Source organism: Carcharodon carcharias, chromosome 10 (assembly GCF_017639515.1).
Source record: "Carcharodon carcharias isolate sCarCar2 chromosome 10, sCarCar2.pri, whole genome shotgun sequence".
In the NCBI taxonomy this organism is placed as follows: domain Eukaryota; kingdom Metazoa; phylum Chordata; class Chondrichthyes; order Lamniformes; family Lamnidae; genus Carcharodon; species Carcharodon carcharias.
The window spans coordinates 38,266,611-38,292,817 of NC_054476.1; the positions used below are offsets into that span (position 1 = coordinate 38,266,611).

At 41.5% G+C, this 26,207-nt stretch overlaps 1 protein-coding gene across 3 annotated transcripts in view; it reads left to right on the forward strand.

The window, feature by feature from the left end:
- phrf1 (PHD and ring finger domains 1) overlaps positions 1-26,207 on the forward strand; it is a 97,311-nt gene that overhangs the window by 12,909 nt on the left and 58,195 nt on the right. For all 3 annotated transcript variants that reach the window (XM_041198081.1, XM_041198083.1, XM_041198082.1), the window contains exons 2-6: positions 4,588-4,708; positions 11,157-11,303; positions 13,484-13,680; positions 16,957-17,040; positions 17,592-17,713. In XM_041198081.1, the coding sequence (XP_041054015.1) occupies positions 4,603-4,708; positions 11,157-11,303; positions 13,484-13,680; positions 16,957-17,040; positions 17,592-17,713 (656 nt within the window). In that variant the 5' untranslated portion in view covers positions 4,588-4,602. The remainder of the gene's footprint in view (positions 1-4,587; positions 4,709-11,156; positions 11,304-13,483; positions 13,681-16,956; positions 17,041-17,591; positions 17,714-26,207) is intronic.

The window sequence follows — 26,207 nt, forward strand, 5'->3', positions numbered from 1 at the left end:
ACCAACAGATCAAATCTATGCTCTGCATTCCTGCCACATCTAGTCGTGAATGGTGGTGGACAATTAAACAACTAAGCGGAGGAGAAGGCTTCACAAATACCCCCATCCTCAATGAGGAGCCCAGCACATCAGTGCAAAAAGTAATGCTGAAGCGTTCGCAACAATCTTCAGCCAGAAGTGCTGAGTGGTTGATCCATCTCGGCCTCCTCCCAGCATTACAGATGCCAGCCTTCAGCCAATTTGATACACTCCATGTATATCAAGAAATGGCTGAAGGCACTGGATACTGCAAAGGCTATGGGCCCTGACAATATTCCAGCAATAGTACTAAAGACTTGTGTTCCAGAATTTACCGCATCCCTAATCAGGCTATTTGAGTACAGCTACAAAACTGGTGTCTACCTGGCAATGTGGAAAATGGCCCAGGTATGTCCTGTACACACAAAGCAGGACAAATCCAACCCAGCCAATTATCACCCCATCAGTCTACTCTCCATTATCAGTAAAGTGATGGAAGGGGTCATCAACAGTGTTATCAAGTGACACTAGTTTATTAATATCCTGCTCACTGACACTCAATTTGGATTCTGCCAGGATTACTCAGCTTCTGACCTCATTGCAGCCTTGGTTCAAATGTGGACAAAAGAGCTGAACTCCCGAGGTGAGGTGAGAGTGACATCAAGGCAGCATTTGACCAAGTGTGGCATCAAGGAGCCCTAGAAAAACTGGAGTCAATGGGAATCGGGGGGAAAACTCTTCACTGGTTGGAGTCATACCCAGCACAAAGGAAGATGACTGTAGTTTTGGAGGTCAATCATTTCAGTTCCAGGGCATGATAGAGGAGAGTCCGAGAGGGATCTCGGGACAGGCAGTCAGAAGCACCTAGAGGAGAGCAGAGGAGCTATAAAAACAGCACGAGAAGTGGCGAGAGTTCAAGAGCAGAGCTGACTGAGGGAGTTCAGTGAGGAGGGAGGAGGTGCTCCTTTCTTTTTCTATCTTTCCTCAGAAAGAAGAGCGACAGCCTTGGTAAGTAAGACCTGGTGAGTAAATTAGAAAAGTGTAATAGTTTTAAATAAGTAGCTATACTTCGATTTAACTGAGAAGCGCCAGGAATAAGGGAAATTTAGTGCCAATATAATAAAGTAATATAAATAATTTAAAATAGAATAAAGTTAATGTAAGAGAAATAGAGTTAGGACATGGCAGGGCAGCTCAGTCAAGTGGAATGCCTGTCCTGTAATATTTGCGAATTCATGGACGCTACCCGTGTCCTAGACGACCACGTGCAGGAAGTGCTGCCAGCTGCAGGAACTTGAGCTCTGGCTTTCAGAGCTTGAGCGGCGACTAGAGTCACTGTGGTGCATCCTTGAAGCTGAGAGCTATGTGGATAGCTTGCTCAGAGAGGCGGTTACACCACAGCTTAAGGAGCCGGGAGACAGAGAGGGAATGGGTGACAACCAGGTAGTCCAAGAGATGTAGGTAGATAGTGCAAGAGTCCCTTGGGGTCCCGCTCCACCAATCGGTTTTCCATTTTGGAAGCTGGTGAGGGCACTGGTTCTTCAGAGGAGTGCAGTCAGAGCCAAGTTTGTGGCACCATGGCTTTACAGGAGGGGAGGAAGGGCAATAGTGATTAGGGATTCGTTGGTTAGGGGAGCAGACAGGCATTTCTGTGGCGGTAGACGTGACACCAGGATGGTATGTTGCTTCCCTGGTGCCAGGCCAGGGATGTTGTAGAGTGGCTGCAGGACATTCTTCTGGGGGAGGGTGAACAGCCAGAAGTCGTGGTCCACATTGGTACCAATGACTTAGGTAGGAAAGTGGATGAGGTCCTGCGATCAGAATTTAGGAAGCTAGATAGAAAATTAGCAAGCAGACCTCAAATGTAGTAATCTCTGGATTGCTCGTAGTGCCACGTGCCAGTGAGTACAGAACTAGGAGGATAAGGCATATGAATGCATGGCTGGAAAGATGGTGCAGGAGGGAGGGCTTTAGATTCCTGGGACACTGGGACTGCCTCTGGGGGAGATGGCACCTGTACAAGCCAGATGGGTTGCACCTGAACAGTGCTGAACCGAGTTCCTTGTGGGGCATTTTGCTAAGAATACCAGGGTGCACAACATACTGGGAGAGACAGATAGCACTAGAATAGAGAATACTAAGTTAATAGGTGAAGTTGGGGTGAGGGAGAAAATAACAAAATCTATATCAGGGTTACTACGCATGTATGTGAATGCATGGAGTATAGTAAACAAGATTGGGGAGTTACAGGCACTGATTGCCATGTGAAAATATGATGTTGTGGTGATAACAGGGACCTGGCTCAAGGAAGGGCAGAACTGGATGTTAAATATCTCCAGGTACAAGATGTTCAGAAAGGATAGGAAAGGAGGAGAGGTGTCGATATTGGTTAAGGAGAGCACTGTAGTGCTGGAGAAAGAGGATTCTTGGACAGAATCAATTTGGCTAGTGCTAAAGAACAAAAAGGGTGCAATTACATTGCTTGGTGCAGTGTATAGACTGACAACTAGTGAGAAGGACATAGAAGAACAAATCTGCAGGGAAATTGCAGAGAAATGCAAGCATTATAGAGTAATTGTATTGAGTGACTTTAGTTACCCGAATGTAGACTTGGACAGTATTAGTGGAGAGGGGCAAAAGTTCCTAGCTTGAGTTTAGGAACATTTTCTACAGCAGTATGTGTCCAATCTAACAAGAAAAGATACACTGTTAGACCTGGTTCTTGGAAACGAGGTGGGCAAGTAGCCCAAGTGTCAGTGGGAGAACATATAAGGAGACAATGATCATTGTATGGTATGTTTTAGGATGATGATAGAAAAGGACGATAGGCAATCCAGAGCAAGAATAACTAACTGGATGAGAGCTGACTTCGATGGGTCAGAATGGAGCTGAGCCAAATAGACTGGAATGAAAGATTGGCAGGAAAAATTGTAACTGAACATTGGGCTATCTTCAAAAAATTGGTTCTGGCACAGTCAAGGTATATTCCATTGAAAGGGAAAGGTATGGCAAACAAATCCAGAACTCTCTGGATAATTAAGGAGATAGAAATTAAGTTGAAAATGAAAAAGTGTGCTTATGACAGGCTTCAGGTAGAAAATACAATTGAAAAACAAGAGGAATACAGAAGGTTCCGAGGGGAGGTGAAAAAATATATTAGAGAAACGAAGAGGGATTATGAGAAAAGACTGGCAGCCGACATAAAGGGGAATCCCAAAGTCTTTTATAGGCATATAAATAGTAAAAGGATGGTAAAAGGAGGAATAGGGCTGATTAGGGACCTAAAAGAGAGTTTACCCATGGATGAAGGGGCCATGGCTGAGGTATTAAATTAATACTTTGCATCCGTCTTTACCAAGCAGGCAGATACTACCCAGGCCATGGTGACAGATTAGGAAACCCTGTCACTAGAAGGGCTCAAAATTGATGAGGAAGTGTTGAATAGACTGTCGGTATTTAAAGTTGACAAGGCACCAGGACTGGATGAGATGCATCCAAGGGTGTTGAAGGAAATGAGAGTGGAAATTGCAGGGGCACTGGCCATAATTTTTCAGTCTTTCCTAGACTCAGGGGAAGTGCCAGAGGACTGGAGAATTGCAAATATTAGGCCCTTGGTCAAAAAAGATTGTAAGGATAAGCCCAGCAATTACAGACAAGTCAGTTTGACTGGCAAGATTCTAGAAACAATTCTTCAGAATATAATTAGTAACCACATGGAAAAATATGGGTGATAAGGAAGAACCAGCATGGATTTCTAAAGGGGAAATTGTTTTTAACTAACTTGCTGGAGTTTTTTTTTGAAGAGGTGACAGAAAAGGTCAATGAGGGTAATGCTGTTGATGCGATGTACATGGACTTTCAAAAGGCATTCAATACAGTGCCACACAGTAGACTTGTGAGATAGGTTATTGCTCATGGAATAAAAGGGACAGTAGCAACGTGGGTACAAAACTGGCTGAAAAATAGGAAGCAGAGAATAATGGTCAATGGATATTTTTCAGGCAGGAGGAAGGTTTGTAGTGGAGTTGCCCAGGGGTTGGTATTGGGACCCTTGCTTTGCCTGATACATATTAATAATTTGGAGCTTGGTGATCAGGGGACAAGTTTAAATTTTGCGGATGATACGAAGGGGAGGTGGGCGGTGGGCGTTGGGTTGGGATTTAATAGAGGTGTTCAAAATCTGTTCATGATTTTGATAGAGCAAATAAGTATAAACTGTTTCCACTGGCAGAAAGATCACAAATTTGAGACATGAGAATTTTTTTACACACAATGTCGAATGCACTCCCTGAAAGAGTGCTGGAAGCAGATTCAGTAATAACTTTCAAAATGGAATGCGATAAACACTTGAAAAGGAAAAGAATTACAGAGCTATGGAAATGAATAATTGGGTAACTCTACTAAAGAGTTAGCACAAGCATGATGGGCTGAATGTTCTCCTTCCATGCTGTATCATTCTGTGTTTTAATGACAGCGATCACAGACTTGATGACCCCCAAATCCGGTTGTTCTCTTTAAAATTGTGCCTCTGTTGGGTTTTAGTTAATGGTACCTCTTTGTTTCTTGTAGATATTCCATTTCTGAATGTACACTATGGATGACGACAGCCAAGATGAACTGATTAATGTAAATGCAGCACTGGGAAAAGAAAGAGGAAAGCGAGAAGTTGTTTCCATTTTCAGTGATGAAGGTAATGTTCAGCGCGAGCTTGAGCAAAATGAGGTACTGGATAGGATATGGTGGACATGCCAATGGGGTAAAACTATTCTTGTTTCGGGTCGACGTGCATATTTGAAAGGGACTGTATGCACATTGAAGGCAATGAACAGCAAAAGAGGGGTGGCATTCTGGGAAGGGAGCTTTCAGTGACACTCTAGCCTCAGAAATGTGCTAATACATCTGTGGTCCTGACAGGCTTATGATGAGTTGAATTTTAAATATTTAATCATTTAGCAAACTGAATTTTTCATTTTCTGTTTCTATGTTCTTTCCCCTTATCTCCAGAAAATGCTCACTATTGGGGTATGGCTCCAAGGTACTGGCAGTCACCTGGTACTTTTCTAAAGTTGTCATTCTTCACATGAAGGCACAGGCAGGGTGCGGTGACAAGATGGTGGGGCAGTCCACGGCAGGGAGACATCAATTTAAAATCAAAGCCAGGTCATTCAGGAGAGAAGTTAGGAAATACTTGTTTGATAAATATATTTTTGCTAGTCAAGAGCATTGAGATATGGAGCCAAGGCAGGTAGATGGGGTTAAGATACGGATCAGTCGTGATATTGAATTGTGAAATAGATTTGAGGGGCTGAATGGCCTCCTGTTTGTATTCCAGCTTGGAAGGCATCACCTATCCTGTTCTTCATCTGATATCCGCAAATGGAGTGGAGATCACTGATGATAATCTGGAAGGATCATTCCAGCTGACCTTTCTCTTCATTAGTCCAGGGGTTCTTTCCCTGAGCCCGCATGCTCAGCATAGGCCAAGGACTAAACCTCAGAGCTTCTGGACTGCGGGTGCTTAATTGTTCACAGCCATTGAAGGAGAAAAGCCAATGGAGCCACTAACCTCCTGAGGTCCCCAGCATCACAGATGCCAGTCTTCAGCCAGTTTGATTCATTCCACATGATATCAGGAAACGGCTGAAGACACTGGATACTGCAAAGGCTTTGGGCCTTGACAACATTTTGGCAGTGGTACTGAAGACTTGTGCTCCAGAACTAGCCGTGCCCCTAACCAAGCTGTTCCAATATAGCTACAACACTGGCATCTACCCAGCAATGTGGAAAACTGCCTGGGGTATTCCCTGTCATGAAGGAACAACCACAAAAAGCAGGACAAATCCAACCCAGCCAATACCGCCCCATCAGTCTACGGTTGATCATCAGCAAAGTGAGGGAAGGAGTCATTGAAGTACCACTTGCGCAGCAATAACCTGTACACTGATGCTCAATTTGGGTTCAGTCAGGGCCACTCAGCTCCTGACCTCATTATAGCCTTAGTCCAAACATGGACAAAAGAGCTGAACTCCATAGGTGACATGAGAGTGACTGCCCTTGACATCAAGGCAGCATTTGACAGAGTGTGGCATTAAGGAGCCCTAGCAGGGGATGTTCGCTGATGATTGCACAATGTTCAGCACCATTCGTGACTCCTCAGGCACTGATGCAGTCCATGTCCATGTGCAGCAAGACCTAGACACCATTCAAGCTTGGGCTGATAAATGGCAAGTAACATTCACGCCACACAAATGCCAGGCAATGACATCTCCAACAAGAGAGAATCCAACCAACTCCCCATGACATTCAACAGCTTTACCATTGCTGAATCCCTCACTATCAACATTCTGGGGGTTAACATTGACCAGAAACTGAACTGGACTAGCTATATGAATACTGCGACTATAAGAGAAGGTCAGAGGCTAGAAATTCGGCGGTGAGTAACTCACTTCCTGACTCCCCAAAGCCTGTCCACCATCTACAAAGCACAAGTCAGGAGTGTGATGGAATACTCTCTACTTGCCTGGATGAGTGTAGCTCCAACAACATTCGAAAAGCTCGACACAATCCAGGGCAAAGCAGTCCACTTGATTGAAACCCCATCCGCCACCTTAAACATTCACTCCCTCCACCACCGACGCACAGTGGCAGCTGTGTGTACCATCTACAAGATGCACTGCAGCAACTCACCAAGGGCCCTTTTACAGCACCTTCTAAATCTGCAACTTCTACCACCTAGATGGACAAGGGCAGCAGATGCATGGGAACACCACCGCCTGGAATTTTTTCTTCAAGCTACACACCACCCTGACTTGCAACTATATGGCTGTTCCTTCATTGTCCATGGGCCAGAATCCTGGTACTACCTTCCTAACAGCACAGTGGATGTACCTACACCTCATGAACTGCAACAGTTGAAGAAGGCAGCTCACCATCACCTTCTCAAGGGCAATTAGGGATAAGCAATAAATGCTGGCCTAGCCAGTGACGCCCCCATCCCTGATCGAATAAATAAAAATAAACCTGTCAGTTCGTCCTCTAATTAATACCCACTTAGCAAGACGAGGGTTAAGTAGGGAGAGCCAGCACCATTATGTAAAAGGTAAATCGTGTCTGACGTATTTGAGGAAATGTCAGTGTAGTGATATAAGGAAGTACAGTGTATGTTGTGCTTTTGGTAAGGTGACACATTGGAGGTTTGTTGATTATATTAAGGCACAGTGTTAAAGGCAGCATGGTAGCATATTGAAAATTGATTAAAGAACAGAAAACAGTGTGTGGTGCTCAATGGACATTATTTGGACTTGAGTATTGTAAACAGGAGTCTCCCCGTGGTCAGTGTTAGACCTGTTGCTCTTCTCATTGCACAAAAATGAGCTGGACTTGGCTATAGGAAACACTACAGCTGATTGTTTAGGTGCACACCTTTTATCACATTGTTTCTGATGTAGCAGGACATGCTTAAAAATCAGATTCGATAAGCAAAGGGACAGATATAATCCTTCATAAGCAGGATTGAGAGTCTCACATTGTATTTTACCTTTCTGCAGCCAGGGTGAGGGGCATCTCAAAACAACTTGACAGGATATTGGAGAGGGAGGGGTAGAATCCACTTGTTGTTATCCATGTTGGGACCAACAGCATAAGGTAGGCAAGTGATCCTGTTTAGAGGGTACCAGGAATTAGGAGCTAAATTTTTAAAAAATAACCTTGGATTATAATTTGAGGTGCCGTGATCTACAGAGCTACAGACCAAGAACTGGAAGGTGGGATTAGACTGGATGACTTTTTTTCAGTCAACACGGACACAGAGGGCTGAATTGCCTCAAGAATTTCTGTGTACTTGAGCTACATGCAAATTAAGGTGGGGATAAGTAGCTTAGGGTGGTGAGCATGTGGCTGAAGGAGTGGTGTTGGAAAGAGATATTTGATTTTATGGGACACTGGTATCAGTACTGGGCCAGAAAATGTGCTGCTGGGTCCAGCTCTACCTAAATTTGGCTGGGAATAAGGTCCTAATGGAAAGAATAAATAGTGGTCACAAGAAGTTTAAATGGAGGGCAGGGCTCGGGTGGAAAAGATAGTGTAAATTATAGATCGAAAACCAGCATCAAGGAAGAGAATAGAATAACAGTCAGAAATTGTGCTTTAGGTGTTATAGATAAAGGGAAAGTTAAAATATGTAAAGTGATTAATCCACAATAGAGAAATAAGAAACATGAGTCAAACATTAGAGCAGAATGAAAGGTGGCCCAACTATGCATTCTTATATAAAAACAGAGTAAATGCAACAAATTGATTGAATTGCAGGCAGAAATTGAGCTTGGAGGGTGTGACATGGTAGCCTTTACTGAGATGGTCTGCAAGATGCTCAGGTTTTAAGGTCCATAGGGAAGATGGGGAAAATGGTAGGAGTGCTAACTTGGTGATTAAGGATGAAATCACTTCAATGGCAAACAATGATACAATGAGAAGTAAGCAGGCAGTGGAAACTTTATGGGTAGAATTAAGAAAAATAAAACAATTTAAAACTGTAGTCGGAATTATGTACAGGCCTCCTGATAGTAGCTCTGAAATGGTAGATTATATAAAAGCAGAGATCTGACAAGCAGATAGCAACAACAGAGTGCTTTTATTGGGGGTTATAACTTTCATAAATATTGGGATGAGCAGATTGGCACTTCTCAAAAGAAGTATTGTGTCTGTTTGGGGTAACTTTCTGCAATAAGATGTCCTACAGCCAACAAGAGGCAAATTAAATTTTGCATTGAATAATGAGCCAGACTTGGTTAACAGCCTAATGGTGCATGAGCAGTTATCTAATAATGATCATAATATATTTATTAACAACTTTGATGGAACAGAAAGTCTCATAGCTAAATTTGCTGTTGACACAAAGCTAGGTGGTTTTTTAAGCAATGTCAGTGGAAGCATAACATTGCAAAAGAGATAATGACAGATTAGGTGAATGGACAATACTATGGCAAATGGATTTCAGGCAGGTAACTGTGAAGTCAACCACTTTGGACCTAAAGTGGATAGAACATTGTACTTCCTAAATGGTAAATATGAATCACAAAAACTGAGCATGCAGGTATAGCAAGTAATTAGGAATGTAAATGGAATGTGGCCTTTATTGCAAGCTGGATGGACTTTAAAAATATGGAAGTCTTGCTACAATTGTATAGGGCATTGGTGGCACCAGACAGAGCATTGCGTACAATTTTGGACTTGTTATTTAAGGGGGAATATACTTGCGTTGGAGGCAATTCAAAGAAGGTTCACTAGGTTGATTCCTGAGATGAAGGGGTTGTGTAATAAGGAAAAATTGAGCAGTTTGCGCCTTGCTCACTGGAGTTTAGAAGAATGAGAGGTAATCTTATTGAAGCACGTAAGATTCTGAGAGGGCTTGACAGGATAAATGCTGAGAGGATGTTTCCCTCATAGGGGAATCTAGAACTAGGGGGCACAGTTTTAAAAATAAGGGGTCTCCTATTAAAGGTAGAGGTGAGGAATTTCTTCTCTAAGGGTGGTTGATCCTTGAATTATTCTACCTCAGAGAGCAGTGAATGCTGGCTCATTGAACCTATTCAAGGCTAAGTTAGACATTGTTTTGATCTACAAGGGAGTGAGGGGTTATTAGCAGGTGGAGTTAAGGTCACACTCAGAATAGCCATGATCTTATTCAATGCTGGAGAAAGGCCTGAGGGGCCATATGGCCCTCTGCTGCTCCTATTTTTTATGTTCTTAAGTGAAAAGCTAGAAACAGTGGAGGTCCAAAGAGACTTCGGGTCCAGCTACATAGATCATTAAAATGTCATGAACAAGTACAGAAAATATTCAAAAAGGCTAATGGGATGCTGGCCTTTATATCTCAAGGACTAGAACGCAAGTAAAAGTCAGGCTGCAGCAATAGAAAGTCCTAGTTGGACCACACCTGGATACAGTGAGCAGTTATGGGCACCACCCCTTCGGAAAGATATATTGGCCTAGTAGGGAGTGCTGTGCAGCTTTACCAGAATGATACCTGGACTCGAAGGATTAAATTACAAGAAACGACGATCCAAACAAGGATTGTACTCCCTGATATTTAAAAGGTTAAGGGTTGCTTTGATTGAAGTTTTGAAGATAGTAATGGGAGCAGATAGGGTAGATAGAGACTGGTTCTGCTTGTTGGGGAGTCTAGGACTAGAAAGTGTAATCTATAAGTTAGAGCCAAACCTTTCAGGAGAGAAATTAGGAAAACTTATATCTGCAAAGCATGGCAGAAATTTGAAATTCTGTTCTATAAATGGCAATCGATGCTAGATCAATTGTTAAATTTAAAACTGAGATTGGATAACAAAAATCTAACAAAGGTATTAAGGTAGACGATTAACCATGATCTAGTTGAATGGCAGAGCAGGCTCGATGGGCTGAATGGCCAACTCCTGTTCCTATGTTCCGGGTAAGGGATAATATAGGGTAAAGGCATTTGGAGCTAGGTTGCAGATCAGCCCTGAGCCCATTGAATGGTGGAACAGGCTAGAGAGTCTAAATAGCCTCCTGGTCTGCCCTTGTGCCTATAACTTGTTGACTTTCTTAAATATAAGCTGAAATATCTGAAATTATTCAGCACATGCAATTCTAGTATTTTTTTATTCCAAAAATATACAGTATTTGTTTTATATCTTTACCAGTTCATCCTAACAGCTCTTTTTTTTTTAAAGTTTCACTATTTAGTGCATTTGTTCTCCCCTTATTGTTACTCTCAAGATGTTTGTTGAGCCTATTGGCCTCTTAGTGCTGTAAAATGTTTCGGTTTCAGTAAATCATCCTGTCCTCATAACTATAGTCTCTCATCCATGACATTGACCACTATAGCTTTTATTGATTGACTGAGTCTAACTTGAAATATGTATGAAATTTACTGTAATATCTGACTGGAATATTTTGCCATCCACTGGGCTCTTAGACATATGGCCTGTTCTAAGCTTACAATCTTGAGGTGCCTTAATCCTTCGGTTTGAGTATTGCCAGTGAGCTTTGCAGTTTTCACACAAGTAGTGGATAATGACATGTCCCCATTCCCAAAGAAGGATGGAGCGAAAGTCTAACCTCAGGCGTGTTTTTAAAACTCTGAACGTGTGTTCTTTTGTTAGAGGAATCTGGTAGCGAAGATGATGTAGATGAGGATGGTACAGACGATGATGATGATGAAGATGGAGAAGAGGCAGAAGATGATGACTTAGATGATGAGGAAGGTGACGAGGATGACGAAGGGGATGAAGATGAGGAGGCAGAGGAAGGTATAGTATTGGTTTACTACCTTGTAAGACTTGATCCAGTTGAGTTCACTAGTGCCTACTTCATAATTGATCTGAGTTAAAAACTGTTAATCCTGAAGAGATTTAAAATCTATAGGACCAAGCATTGTTCAGGTGCATTACTGCTCTTGTAAAATCTACATTTAAAAAAAATCTCATGACTGAGCTTGAGAGGAAATTTTCTCCTCAGTCCTCCCGCCCTGAATGCTAGATTCCTATAAAAACTGGTATCACTGGTAATGGTGCCCTTTGGTGCTTCAACTAAATAGCCATTGCTACATATAAATTGCATAGTGAACAGGACCAACACAACTAAGCCTGTTCCTGTGCTTATCTATTTGTGTGTGACCATATGTGGGTATCCTCTGCTGGTAGAGATCACTGGGTGGTGATTCAGGAACTCTAGGCAATGTTTTTTTTCTCTCTCTCCCTCCTTGTCCTAACTTGTAGATTCTTAAGCCAGTTGTACCCAAGCTGCAAATGGACAACATAACACAGACCAGGTATTTAATGGTGCAGGACCCTACAGCATGGAGTGGGTGGAAATTGTGCCAATCAATGCCTCGGTATTCCGTGTTATTCTAGACAGCCCCTACCACATAAAACATCCATGTTTAAAATGGCCAAAAATTTGATAACAATTAACCATTTTGATTTCTAAATTGCCAGTTGTAGCATCTTAAGTGCTGACCTTATTACAATAACAGCTGTCTTTACTCACCAGCTCATACTTTGATCAAGTGCACCAAAAGCAAGAGCAATCATCACTACACATCTTCAAGTTACTTATACCACAAACTAGAGGAAGCTCACTTTCCTTTTGCACTCTATCGAAACTATTTACAATCTTAAAAACCTCTTATTAAATCTCCCCCTAGCCTTTTCTGCTCTTGTGGGTATTACTGCAGTTTCTTAAGTCTTTTTTCAAGCTAGAATCTGTATACTATACTTTTAACTACTTTCCACTTTTAAATTTCTATTATTTGAATGGATTGCTAATCTTGCTCCATTATCCCAGCGTAAATTCTGTACAGAAGGAGGCTGTTCAGACCATTGTGCCAATGCTGGCTCTTGGAAAGAACTATCCAATTAGCTCCATTTCCGTGCTCTTTCCACATTGTCTTGCTGTGATTTCATTTTTAAGTTTTTAATCCAATTCCCTTTTGAAATGTTTCCAATGTGGAGGATTTTACATGCATTTCTTTTCTCTGCTGTACGTTGGAATGCCTGTAGCATTATCCCAGTGTAATTTGCTTATGTTGCTGTTCAGTCCTGCCCATTAAACCCTCAATCATGTGTTTATTATCTCTAGACTCAACTAGGTCTCCTAGCTGGCCTCCCATCTTCCACCCTCTGTAACTTGAGCTAATGTAAAACTCTGCTGCCTTACATCCAAACTTGTGCCAAGCCCCATAAATCCACTGCCCAGTGCTCGCTGACCCTACATTGGCTCCTGCCAATGTCTCGAATTTAAAATGATCATCTTTACGTTCAGATACCATGGCCTAACCTCTCCCTATCTCTATAAAAACTTACTTAAGCCCTACAGCAACCTGAGATCTCCACATTCTTCCAATTCTGGCCTCTTGTTCATCCCCAGTTTTCATCGCTCCACCATTGGTGGGCATATCTTCAACTGCCAGGACCTAAACTCTGAAATTCCTCCCTGAACCTCTCCTAACTAATTCTCCTGTTTTAAAATGTTCTTTAAAACTTACCTCTTTGACCAAGCTTTTGCTCATTGCCCTAAAGCCTCGTAATATAACTCAGTTTCAGAGTTGATAATAAAAGCAGAAAATGCTAAAATACCCAGCAGGTCTGGCAGTATCTGTAGAACAAACGACAGGATAAATGGCCATAGGCCTGAGACGTTAACTTTGTTTCTCTCCACAGATGTTGTAAGACTTGCTGAGTATTTCCAGCATTTTCTGTTTTTAGTTCAGATTTCCAGCATCCACTATTTTGCTTTTGTATTTGTTTTGATAATACTCCTGTGCAGCACCTTGGCATGATTTACTATGTTAAAGACACTATATAAATTTACATTGTAAACTCTGATCCACAGTCATGCTTTTTTATAATTCGGGTTTACAAGCGGAGGGCGATAAGTGGAAATGCCATTGAATTTATGAAAAAAAAATCAATTTTTCTTTTGTCCCAAGACAATGATGATGATGATGGGGCAATTGAAGGAGACGACACAGAGAAGGCCAGTTCTGGAGGGAAGTGGGGAAGCAACTCTGATGAGGAGGCTGAAAACTGCCCGATCTGTCTGAATACTTTCCGGGATCAGGCAATTGGAACTCCAGAAAGCTGTGCACATTACTTTTGCCTTGATTGTATCCTCGAATGGGCAAAGGTGAGTGCTGCGAACAAAGCATTGTAGTCTATTGAACGATTTTAAATTTCTACTATTAATGAATCGATCCCTAATTTGCTTTCACTGAGACTGCACCTCAGTGAGACAACCGCTGAAGAATATAAAATCATACTGCACAGAAGGAGGCTGTTCAGCCCACTGCTTCCTATCTGGGAAAATTGTTGGAGCTGCGGGCTGACAAGTCTCCGGGTCCTGATGGACTTCATCCTAGGGTCTTAAAAGAAGTGGCTGGTGAGATAGTTGATGTGGTTTTAATTTTCCAAAATTCCCTAGATTCGGGGAAGCTTCCATTAGATTGGAAGATAGCAAATGTAACTCCTTTATTCAGAAAGGGAGACAGAAAGCAGGAAATTACAGGCCAGTTAGCTTAACATCTGTCATAGGAAGAATGTTAGAAGTTAATATTAAAGTTGTTAGAGCAGGGCATTTAGATAAATTCACGGTAATCAGGCAGAGTCAACATGGTTTTGTGAGAGGAAAATCGTGTTTAGTCAATTTATTGAAGTTCTTTGAAGAAGTAGCATGTGCTGTGGATAAAGGGGAGCTGGTGGATGTACTGTATTTAGATTTTCATAAGGCATTTGATAAGGTATCACATTTGCAGAAAATAAAAGCCCATGGTGAATGGAGTAACATATTAGCATAGACAGAAGGTTGGTTAGCTAACAGGAAATAGACAACAGGCATAAATGGCTCATTTTCTGGTTGGCAAGATGTAACGAGTACCAGAGATTATGCTGGGGCCTCAACTTTTTACAATTTATATAAATGACTTGGATGAAGTGACTGAAGGTATGGTCACTAAATTTGTGGATGATACATCGATGGGTAGGAAAGTAAGTTGTGAAGAGGACATGAGGCTACAAGAGGATATAGATAGATTAAGTGAGTGGGCAAAGACCTGGCAAATGGAGTATAATATGGGAACATGTGAAATTGTCTATTTTGGTAGGAATAATAAAAAAGAAGCATGTCGTCTAAATGATAAGAGATTGCAGAGGGATCTGGGTATCCTAGAACATGAATTGCAAAAGGCACAGCAAGTAATTAGGAAAATGAATAGAATGTTATCGATTATTGCTAGGGAAGTTGAATACAGAAGTAGGGAGGTTATCCTTCAGTTGTATAGGGCATTGATGAGACTACATCCGGAGTACTGTTTACAGTATTGGTCTCCTTATTTAAAGAAGGATGTAAATGCATTGGAAGCAGTTCAGAGAAGGCTTACGAGACTAATGCCAGGAATGGGCAAGTTGTCTTATGGGGAAAGGTTGGACACGCTAGCTTGTATCTGCTGGAATTTAGAAGAGTAAGAGGTGACTTGATTGAAATACATAAGATCCTGAGGAGCCTTGGCAAGGTGGATGTGGAAAGGATGTTTTCTCTTCTGAAAGAACCTAGTACCAAGGCTCACTGCTTAAAAATAAGGGGTGGCCTATTTAAGACTGGGATGAGGAGACTTTTACTTTTTTGAAGGTAATGAGCCTTTGGAACTCTCTCCCTTAAAAGGTGGTGGAAGCAGAGTCTTTGGATATTTCTAAAGCAGAGCTAGATAGATTCTTGATAAGCAAGGGGGTGAAAGGTTATCAGGGATAGGTGGGAATGTGGAGTTAAGGTTATTCAGATCAGCTGTGATCTTATTGAATAGCGGAGCGGGCTCATGAGGCCGAGTGGTCACTCCTCTTAATTCGTATGTTTGTATGTACTCTGTCAAATCCCCTCATAATTCTAAAAACGAATTTACTTGTAACTTTCCTGGCTCTGAAGAGAATAACCCCAATTTCTCCAAATAACTAAAGTCCTCAACCTGGCACTATTCTGTTAAATCCCTGCACTCTCTCCAGGACCTTCTTAAGTTGTGGTGCCCAGAATTTTGCACATTACTCTAGCTGGGGCCTGACAAGTGTTTATTAAGTTTTGCATAACTTTCTTGCTTTTTACACTCTATTCTTCTACAAAGCCTAATTTTCTGTATTTTTTAAAAACAATTTTATCAACTTGTTCAGCCACCGCCCTTGATGTTCATTGGCATTACCATTGCAAACACCGCCCCCCAACCAGTAACATCCTGGGGATTGCCATTGACCATCACTGTCTGCAAGTTCCCTCCAAACCACACATCATCCTTACTTTGAACTACTTTGAACTGTTCCTTCATTGTCACTGAGTCAAAATCCTGGAACCCCCTTTCTAATAGCACTGTGGGTGTACCTGCACCAGATGGACTGCAACAGTTCAAGAAGGAGGCATACTACCACCACAAGGGCAATTAAGGATAGGCAATAAACGCTGGCTTTATCAGCAATGCTCACATCCCTTGAGAGAGTTAAAAAGATAACTTCACATACTTCTGCATTGCATTTCACTTACCTTTTGTTTGCCTTTTCAACATTCTATCTATATTCTGTGAGGTTGTTAATTATCCTCCTCATTGCTCATACATTTTTGGATTTTGTGTCATCTGCACACTTTGAAGTCATGCCCTGTATACTCAAGTCCTGACCATTAATATATATCAAAAAGAGCATTGTTCCCCAAATGAAGCCCTGGTGAGCAGCACTGTATATTTATTTTCAGCCTGAAAAATGACTGTTCTTCACTGCTCTCTGCTTTTTTGTATCCGTAATGATTTGAAAGAGATATGGCAGTAGTATTTCCCTTCGGGTTGAGAATGTCAGCCATGTCTTAGTGGGGAGCACTCTTGCCTCTGAGTCAGAAGATTGTAGTTTCACTACCCACTTCAGTGCTTGAGCACATAACCAGCCTGTCACTTCAGTGCACTGTTAAACGTGTGGTTTTTCAAATGAGATGTTAAACAGGGCCTGTCCCCTCAGCTGGATGCAGAATTCCACAGCACAACTCATAGAAGAGCAGGGGATTTCCCCCCTGTTATCGTGACCAATAATTATCCCTCAATCACCATTGCTAAAGCATATGATCTGATCATCACATTGCTGTTTATGGGAGCTTGCTGTGTGCAAATTGGCTGCTGCATTTCCTATATTACAACAGTGACTGCACTTTGGGGTATTCTGAAGTCATAAAAGAAGCTATATAAATGCAAATTCTATCTTACTTTACCTCCCACATGCTGGAAGTGCAGATATTGACAGGCCCTTTTAAAGCCAGCTGCCATATAGTGATAGCCACCGTTAAGTTCAGTCATAAAATTCCAAAGCAGATTGATTAACTCACAATTTTGCAAAGAAAAAGGAATTGCAATGATAGTTTATAAAATGTTTATTTCTCAAACAGAATGCCAATTCATGCCCTGTTGATCGAATCCTCTTCAAACACATCTGTGTTCGCACACATTTTGGAGGGACAGTTTTAAAGAAGGTGAGTTGGAAAGAAAACTGTTCATTAGAGTAGTATAAGTATGTTTGCATAAAATCAGGAAGATGTTTCTTTTTCCCCCTCCTGCTAGGGATCAGGGTGATGTGATTAGGAATTGGGGGTGGGTTGGGTTACTGACAGTGCCCTATGTGCCAGGAACCTCTGACGCTTTGCACAAATGTCAGTTCCCTGTATATGATCCTGGACAGTGAATTTCCTGAGGGCATCATAGGTGATCCTGCTTTACCAGGCATAGGGGTGTGCTTGGCTGTACCTAACACAAGTGCCTAACAATGACCCCTGGGGTAGCAAGGCCTGTTGAACCTATCCTTGCTTATATTATGCAAGTATCTAATGCACTTCCTTGTTTTTACTGCCAACTGTGACCTCGCATTGAGAACAGGCCCACTAACAGCCAAACTCAATTGAATGGGAATCACACCGTGGCTCTTCCTAATCTTCCTAGGTATCAGATGTCTGGTGTTGTTGAAGCAGGAGGTAAAGATGGTATCTTTAGATCATCAAACATTTAACTACTCACATTTCTTTTGAAGATTCCACTCCAGAACCCTGATAAAGGCAATGAAGAGGAGGAAGAGGATGTGACAAACTGTGAGGTGTGTGGACGAAGTGACCGGGAAGATAGCCTTCTCCTCTGTGATGGTTGTGATTCGGGGTATGTAACCAGCTAAACGTGATAACCTAAAACTGTGCTTGGAAACAGTGGTAATTCAAATTGCTTTTATTATAATGACAACCTATTATCTGATCTTTGGCATATCCGAACATTAGCACTATATTGGAAAGAAAATCTACAACTGTTAGTTCTGGGGAGCCACTTTTTTCCCTGTTCTCTGTTGTTTGATCTTTATATTATCTTTGTGTAGTATTTGTTGCAGCACTGCTTCAGCTAGTGAACATGCTAGAGGATGGGATTCCTTTCTTCTAAGCTTAGAAGTTCCTCCTCAAAATAATAGGGTTCAAATTGCTGATGGTCAGAATATTAAACATATAGTTGGTCAGAATATTAAACATATAGTGATAATTGTTATTTGATAATAATTACACACAAATTTAGCAGCACTTTGGTGAACTCTCAAGGTATCTCCCTGAAAATTCACATTACTGTTATCGACCTTAGGGTTCGTGACTGATCAGGCCTCATTGAATTAATAATCCTTTTATACTTCTGTCTGAACCCAGCTATGTGAGCATGCACATGTTCCATAGCATCAGTTTATTCAATTAGCTGCTCTTGCTCATTGATAACCATAATTTTAAAAGAATAATTTCCCAACTAGCTTCACCTTGATTAAACTGTCAAATCATTCAACTGGAGACAGTTACTGAGAGATTAATGAATTAGGGGCCCCTACAGGTGACGTTTTCACTTGGCCTTGGAAGATGTCTCCTGGGAGGTCAGCTGAGGGATCTAGGGGGCCAGAACAAGGAAGCTTGTGACTGAATGAACCCTTTTCAGCTAAACGTCTTTGTCTGGTAAGTTCTAATTCCCACTGACTGAGTGAATGTTGAAGCCCATTTGACAGGCATAAGCTAAAAGTTAATATGCCGATCACCAGACAATTGAATTATCCCTTTCCTTAGAAGCACACACATGAATCATGAGAAGGTTGTCAGTTGCTGCTTGGTCAGGGAATGCAATGAAACATGATGTGCTGAGGCAACAATGCCACCCTACTGGCTACAGCCTGCAACTACAGTACCACCGTGACTTGTTTACATGGGAAATTCTCATTCTGACTGATTACAGTGTTTTCATTGTCACAATGTTGAGCTAAGAAGCATGACTAAAATTGTTGCAGCAGGAATGGAAATTTGCCACTAGGGAATGCCAGGATATATTTGATTTCCAATGGGTTATTAGTTGATCTGCAATGGCGTTATACATGGAAATTCAAAGCCTAATGTAATTTTCAGTTGAAGTGGTGTCAGATGTTGGAGTGGGGAGGGCGGTCGTTACATCTGGAATAGTTTGAGTTAAAATAATGTTTCCCCATTTTAAAAAATTCTGCAATCCTTTGGGCATTTTCATGATAAATTCTTCTGACACATTTTATAAAGAAAACTGCTATGTAAACTTGCCATGCTGTTATTGCACTCTGCGGAGTGATTATTTTCAGTCCACTGAGGGCAAAAGAAGGGATTACAGTGTGATAAGTTTACGTGGGCAGGTGCCATTATAAAAATGTACTTGGGAAGTTAAAATGGGAATTTATAATTAACAAACAATAGGAAGTGTGTGCAAGTGCATGATTTTCAATATAGATTGGTGTGTGAATGGGAGGTTGTCACATGGAGTGAGCCGGTTCAATTTTACAGCAGGGAACTGTCAATTGCATGAGGTTTTGCATAATTTTTAGAAATATAAGATGAAAGCCTGAGTTTTGCTGTCCCCCAAAAAAATTAAAATGTGCAAACTTTTTTTTTTCTTCCTCTGTATATTTTTATGTAAACAGTTACTAGTTTATAGCAAGGGTTTACTGAAAGGTTTTTCTGTAATTTCACAGAGGCCAATATACCCTGGTGCAACCTTTCTGACTTCTCATTGTGATGTTTTTGGGGAAAACATAATCTACAAGATCATGGCAGATACAGTGATGGGGAAAGCTGTAACTTGAAGAAGATGGGCAAAACAATTCTGTGATAGAAATATCTATATAATGTATATGTGTTTGTCTGTGTATATGATATGATGTAATATTGAGGTTAATTTGATTTATCAAAGAAGCTGAAAATTTACAATAGATGTTGTCTTAGGAAGTAAGTTTTCCAAGGGTTATCATCCATTATCCAGGTGGGGTATGTTAACATAGTGGCTATGTGATTTGTTTTGAAAGTCAAACTTACCAAAATGTTGAGAGTGGAGGTCAGGAACTTCAACTCCCAATGGGCCTCAGAGCTTCTCTGCATGCGCAGGCAGGGAGCAGGCTACACATGTACAGTGTTTTTACGTTCTTTGGGCCCAGTGCGCCAGTGCCAGTAGAAAAATGGCGTGAAAATCTGGGCCAGGTGACCGGGAATGGAGTGCCACCAAAAAGTGGTGTTCCAGGCATGGGACAGGGAAAGGTCCTAAAGGGAGAGGGACAGGGAGAAGTCCCAGTTCAGTTAAAAAAGAGTAGAGGAAAAAGGCTCCAAATAGGGAAAGGGCTGTGGGTAACGGACTTTAAGTGAAGAAGGCTCAAGGGAAGTCCTGGTAATTGAAGAGGGTTCAAGAGAAACCCTGACGGTCCAAGAAGGCAGCCAAAGGTTGGTGACTCTATGCTCTGAGCCACTGGGGCAAAGATACCCCTGAGGAGCAGTGGTGTTCTGCTCGTCGCAGCCGAAGATCTGAAGTTGTGCTTGTGAGTTGGTGCCTGAGTGCAGACTTGGGAATCCAGGGGAACGGAATCTTGGGAGACGAGATTGAAACCCTCTGAGATGGGCCATTGTTGATACTGTCCAAATTGGAGTGACTTTTGGAAAGAATTCCCAGATTAGATCTTCAAAGGTGAAAACTGGAATTCTTCGTGAGAGAGAGAAGCAGAGCTTCAGTGGGATTGTTTGACTCACAGCGTTACTGATGTCTGGGTGGGTGTTGAGAAATTCATGGACTCTGCCTTGGTCCCATTTGCCATTTATTGTACAGAATGGTATGTTCAACTACAGTTTGCCTGTTAATTCAAATGCACCTCATTAATCCTGAATGTTATACAATAAGATAGATATTGTAAATTGTTTTATATTTATGACCTTGTATAGTAAAGTTTATTTTTGTTTGTTCAAAACCCGTGGAATCTTGTGGCTTTATTCACTTAGTAAGTGTCTTGAATTTTATATTTTGTCTATTTAAAACAAAACATTATTGGTCCTTAATTGAATCTTACCAAAAACCTGGGGGTCTGGCCAAGGATCATAACAGACTGGTCTAGTAATCTAGAGGTGATGTCTAATGCTTCAGAAAATGAGCTCAAATCCCACGATGGCAGCTGGGGAACTTCAATTGAATTTATCAAACAATAAAAAGTCGTACCTGTAATGATGACCATGAAACTACTGAATTGTTGTAAATACTGATGTGGTTCATTAATGTCCTTAAGGGAAGGCAACTTGCTACCTGTACCCCAGTCTGGCATACATGTGACTCCAGATCCAAGCACTGTGGTTGAAACTTAGAAACATTTACGACACAGAAGGAGGCTATTCATCCTTGGTGTCAGTGCTTACTGAAAATCCAGCCTAATCCATCTTTCTAGCTCTTGGTCCATAGCCCTGCAGGTTACAGCACTTCAGATGTATATCCAAGTGCATTTTAAATGCCACCCTTTCAGGCAGTGCTTTCCAGACCTATCCACCCTCTATCTCTTAACTGTCCATTAAAATCGTCCAGAAAGCTATTCTGTTGCACTCAAGAAGATGGATCACCAACACCACCTTGAGGGCACTTAGAGCCAGACGATAAATGCTTTCCTTACCAGCAATGCCTGCATCCCGTGAATGTGTAATATCGCTGAAATTAAATATTTTGCTGTTTAAACCATTAAGTCATTGTTTCAGTCCCCACTCCAAACTCCGCTCCCTAACTACTGACTTCATCCATTTCCCTGTGATTACCTGAGATTAAACCAGTCTTCACAATCTTGGTGTCACGTTTGACCCTGATATGAGCTTCTGATCTCATCATGCTTTCACTTTTTCACCACCTTAATATTGCCCAACTTCACCCCCTTCTGTCTCAGCTTATCTGCAGTTGAAACCCTTATTCATGCCTTCATTACCTCTAAACTTAACAATTTCAATGCACTCCTGGCTGGTGTTCCATATTCTACCCTCTGAAAACTTGAGGTCATCCAAAACTCTGCTGCTCATGTCTTCACTCACACCAAGTATTATTCCCCTGTCACCCCTCTGCTCGCTGACCTGCATTGGCTCCCGGTCAAGCAGTGTCTTGATTTTAAAATTCTGGCCTCTTGTACTTCCCTGATATTAGTCTCTTCAGCATTAGTAGTTGTAAATTCGGTTGTCATATGGTTAAGTTCTGGAAAACCCTCCCTTAACCTCTCCACCTCACCTTCCTCCTTTTAAAGCACTTCTTAAACTATACCCAAGCTTTGATCAACCGACCTAATATCTCCTTATGTGGTTCGGTGGCATTTTTGGTTTTATAATGCTTCAGTGAAATGCCTTCAGATGTTTTATTATGTTAAAGGCGCTATTTAAATAATTTGATGTTGTTGAGTGCTAAACCTTCAAGTGTTTCCAAAATATACAGCTGACTGGGACTGGAGAAAAGTAATACAGTAAAGCTTCCCAGAGGTTGGTACTAGGTCAGAATAGATGGAGAAAAACTGTTTCCCCTCGAGGAAGGTTCAAGAACCAGAGAACACTGATTTAAGGTGATCTGTCATTAATTCTTTTGACACATGAGGAAATTTTTTTTTTTTTTGCAGCATGTGCTTAGAATCTGGAGTGCTCTCCCTAAGTGGTAGAGACCAATTCAATCAAGGCTTTCAAGGCAATTGGATAAGCATCTGAAGAGAGAAACATTGCAAGGCCATGGGGGAAGGGTGGAAAGTGGGACGAGTTAAGTTCTTGCAGAGAGGCGACACGGACACGATGGGGGTTCAGTGGCTACCATCCGTGCTGTAACCATTCTATGATTCAATGACTAAGTTGAAGCTAAGTATCTACAGGGTAACACAGATAAAGTACAGTGATGTGTCTAAAAGATTCAGTACAGTGGCCTATCTAACAGGGTAACACAGATACAGCATAGTTGAGTGCCTGAGTTTCAGATTCAGTAAAGTGATGTGTCAAGCAGGGTAATGCAGATACAGTATAGTGACGTGTCTTAACAGGTGATACAGTGCAGCTGATCATCGACCTTATCTCCACTTTTCCGCTTTAACCCCAATTCCCTTGATTCCCATAGTGTCCAAAAAGTGTTACGTAGGACAGTTAGCTTGTCAAGCTTGACCCACTATTCACTGGGATCTTGGCTGACATGTATTTTATTTCCATTCACCCAGCTCAAAATTTCACCCACTTATTCTTAATACTCTTGCCTCAACAAAAACCTATTGATTGCAGTTTTGAAATTTTCAATTGACCCAGAGCCTCAGAAGCCTTTTTGCTGGAGTGAGACCTAGATTTGCACTACCTTTTGAGGAAGTGCTTCCTGACATTACTCCTGAGTGTCTGAACTCTAATTTTAAGGTTATGCTGCCTTGTTCTGGATTCGTCCACCAGAGAAAATCATCTCCCTCTCTCCGATCTATAACTCCTTTAAATCATCATATGTACCTCAATTAGATCATTCCTTAACCTCCCATATTCAAAGGAATCAAGCCCAGTTTCAGCAATCTATCTTCGTAAGTTAAGCCTTTTAGCTCTGTTATTGTTCTGCAGAATCCATGCCGCACCTCCTCAAAGACCAATATACCCTAAAATGAATGCAGTACTCCAAATGAGGCTTGCTCAGTTGAGGTTTGTGCTGTTTGAGAATTAGTGTCCCCATCTTAAGATTTTAATGGAGGAAAATAATCTGGGAAATACCATGCAGCATTTTTACTCAAAAGAAATGGGATAACTGAGTGTCTTCAGATAACTTTTGATGTTATGAGATGGCAATAATGATGAATGGTGAAAATCCCTGGTTTATATGTTAAAAGTATTTTTTTGGCATTTCCTTTTTAACTATAATCATTGGTCTTCTGTTCATTTTGGAGTCTTATAAGTATCTTAAAATTTCACCCATATATTTTGCAGTGATAAACTCTGAGAATTGAAAATGACTGAACTGAGCGACAAGTAATGAACCACAATGTATTTTTGATATCTTCACAGAGAAAGACACAAATAACTTCCCAGAAATTCTAGGGAACGAAGGGTTTAGTGAGAAGAAGGAAATGAAGGAAATTAGTATTACTAAAAAAATTGTGCTGGAGAAATTAATGGGACTGAAAGCCAATAAATCCCCACAGCCTGATAATCTACATCCCCGAGCACTAAAGGAGGTGGCTATGGGAATAGTGGATGCGTTAGTTGTAATCTTCCAAAATTCTGTAGATTTTGGAACAGTCCCGACAGATTGGAGGGTGGCAAATGTAACCCCACTATTTAAAAAAGGAAGGAGGGAGAAAACAGGGAATTACAGACCGGTTAGCTTAACATCTGTAGTAGGGAAAATGCTCGAGTCTGTTATAAAGGATGTGGTAACAGGGCACTTAGAAAATGTCAACATGGATTTATGAAAGGGGAATCATGTTTGACAAATCTACTGAAGATTTTTGAGGATATAACTAGCAGAGTAGATAAGGGAGAACCAGTGGATTTGGGGAGAACCAGTGGATGCGGTGCATTCGGATTCAGAAAGCTCTTGATAAAGTCCCACACAAGAGCTTAGTGTGCAAAATTAAGGCACATGGGATTGGGGGTAATATATTGGCATGGATTGAGAATTGGTTAGCAGGCAGGAAACAAAGTGTAGGAATAAATGGGTCTTTTTCTGAGTGGCAGGCAGTGACTAGTGGGGCACTGCAGGGATCAGTGCTTGGGCCCCAGCTATTCACAATATATATATATCAATGATTTAGATGAGGGAACCAAATGTAATATTTCCAAGTTTGCTGACGACACAAAACTTGGTGGGAATATGAGTGGTGAGGAGGATGTTAAGAGGCTTCAAGGCAATTTAGACAATTAGACGATTTAGAGTGAGTGGGCAAATATATGGGAGATGCAGTATAATGTGGATAAGTGTGAAAGTATCCACTTTGGTAGGAAAAACAGAATGGCAAAGTATTATTTCAATGGTGGTAGATTGGGAAATGTTGATGTACAAAGGGACCTGGGTGTCCTTGTAAACAAATCACTAAAAGCAAGCATACAGGTGCAGCTAGCAGTTAAGAAGGTAAACGGTATGTTGGCCTTAATTGTGAGAGGACTTGAGTACAGGAACAAGGATGTCTTACTGCAGTTGTACAGGGCCTTGGTGTCACCACACCTGGAGTATTGTGTGCAGTTTTGGTCTCCTTACGTAAGAAAGGATATACTTGCTGTAGAGGGAGTACAGCAAAGGTTCACCGGACTGATTCCTCGGAAGGCAGGGTTCCTGTACGAGGACAAATTGGGTCAACTCAGCCCGCATTCACTGGAATTTAGAAGAATGAGAAGGGGTCTCATTGAACTGTACAAAATTCTGACAAGGCTGCACAGACTGGATGTAGGGATGATGTTTCCTCTGGCTGAGGGGGTCTAGATCGAGGAGTCTCAGGATACAGGGTAGGCCATTTACGACTGAGATGAGAAACTTCTTCACTTAGGGTGGCGAACGTTTGGAATTCTCTACCACAGAAGGCTGTGGCGGCCAGGTCACTGAATATATTTAAGAAGGAAATAGATTTCTAGACTGTAAAGGCATCAAGGGGTATGGGAAGAGAGCGAGAGTATGGAATTGAGATAGAGGATCAGCTATGATCATGTTGAATAGTGGAACAGTCTCGAAGGGCCAAATGACCTACTTCTGCTCCTATCTTCTATGTTTCTGTCTAACATCCTTTTACATTTCAGCACTGCCATGACTGCATTGCGAATAGAGACAGGAGATATTCATACCCCTTTCCTCATTTCTTGGATGTCAATGGTCTGATCATGTAACCTATCCATGCAGCCCTATCATGCTGTGTGTCAGCATTCTCTGACACTGGAGAAACTGCTCTGCCTGATAATGGAAACACTGTTGTTTGGGCCACTGCACTGCTGCGAGATTCTGCACAGGCACATACATTTATTATTTGTAATGTGAAATCAGTTGGGGCAATGTAGGTGGGGTGAAATTCAGTACAGTGGGAATCCCAACATGTGCACCAATTTGAATATAAGGAGTTATTGTGGAACCAGTGGAATTTCCACACAGAAGACCACCATTCAGCCTATCTAGTCTGTACAGGTTTAATGTTCGAGCAGTCCTCAACTTGTGCTACTGTATGTCTTTTTCTCTCAGAACCCTGTATTTGCTTCAAACATTTATAAAACTTTATCTTTGAAGTTGCAAAATAAAGGGGACATAAAGTGACGAATTTAAAATGAAGGTATTGTTATTGTGGAGGTTTACTCATATTTTAATACATTGGGTGAGTTCATCGAGAGCAAAGAATTATATCGTTCAACAT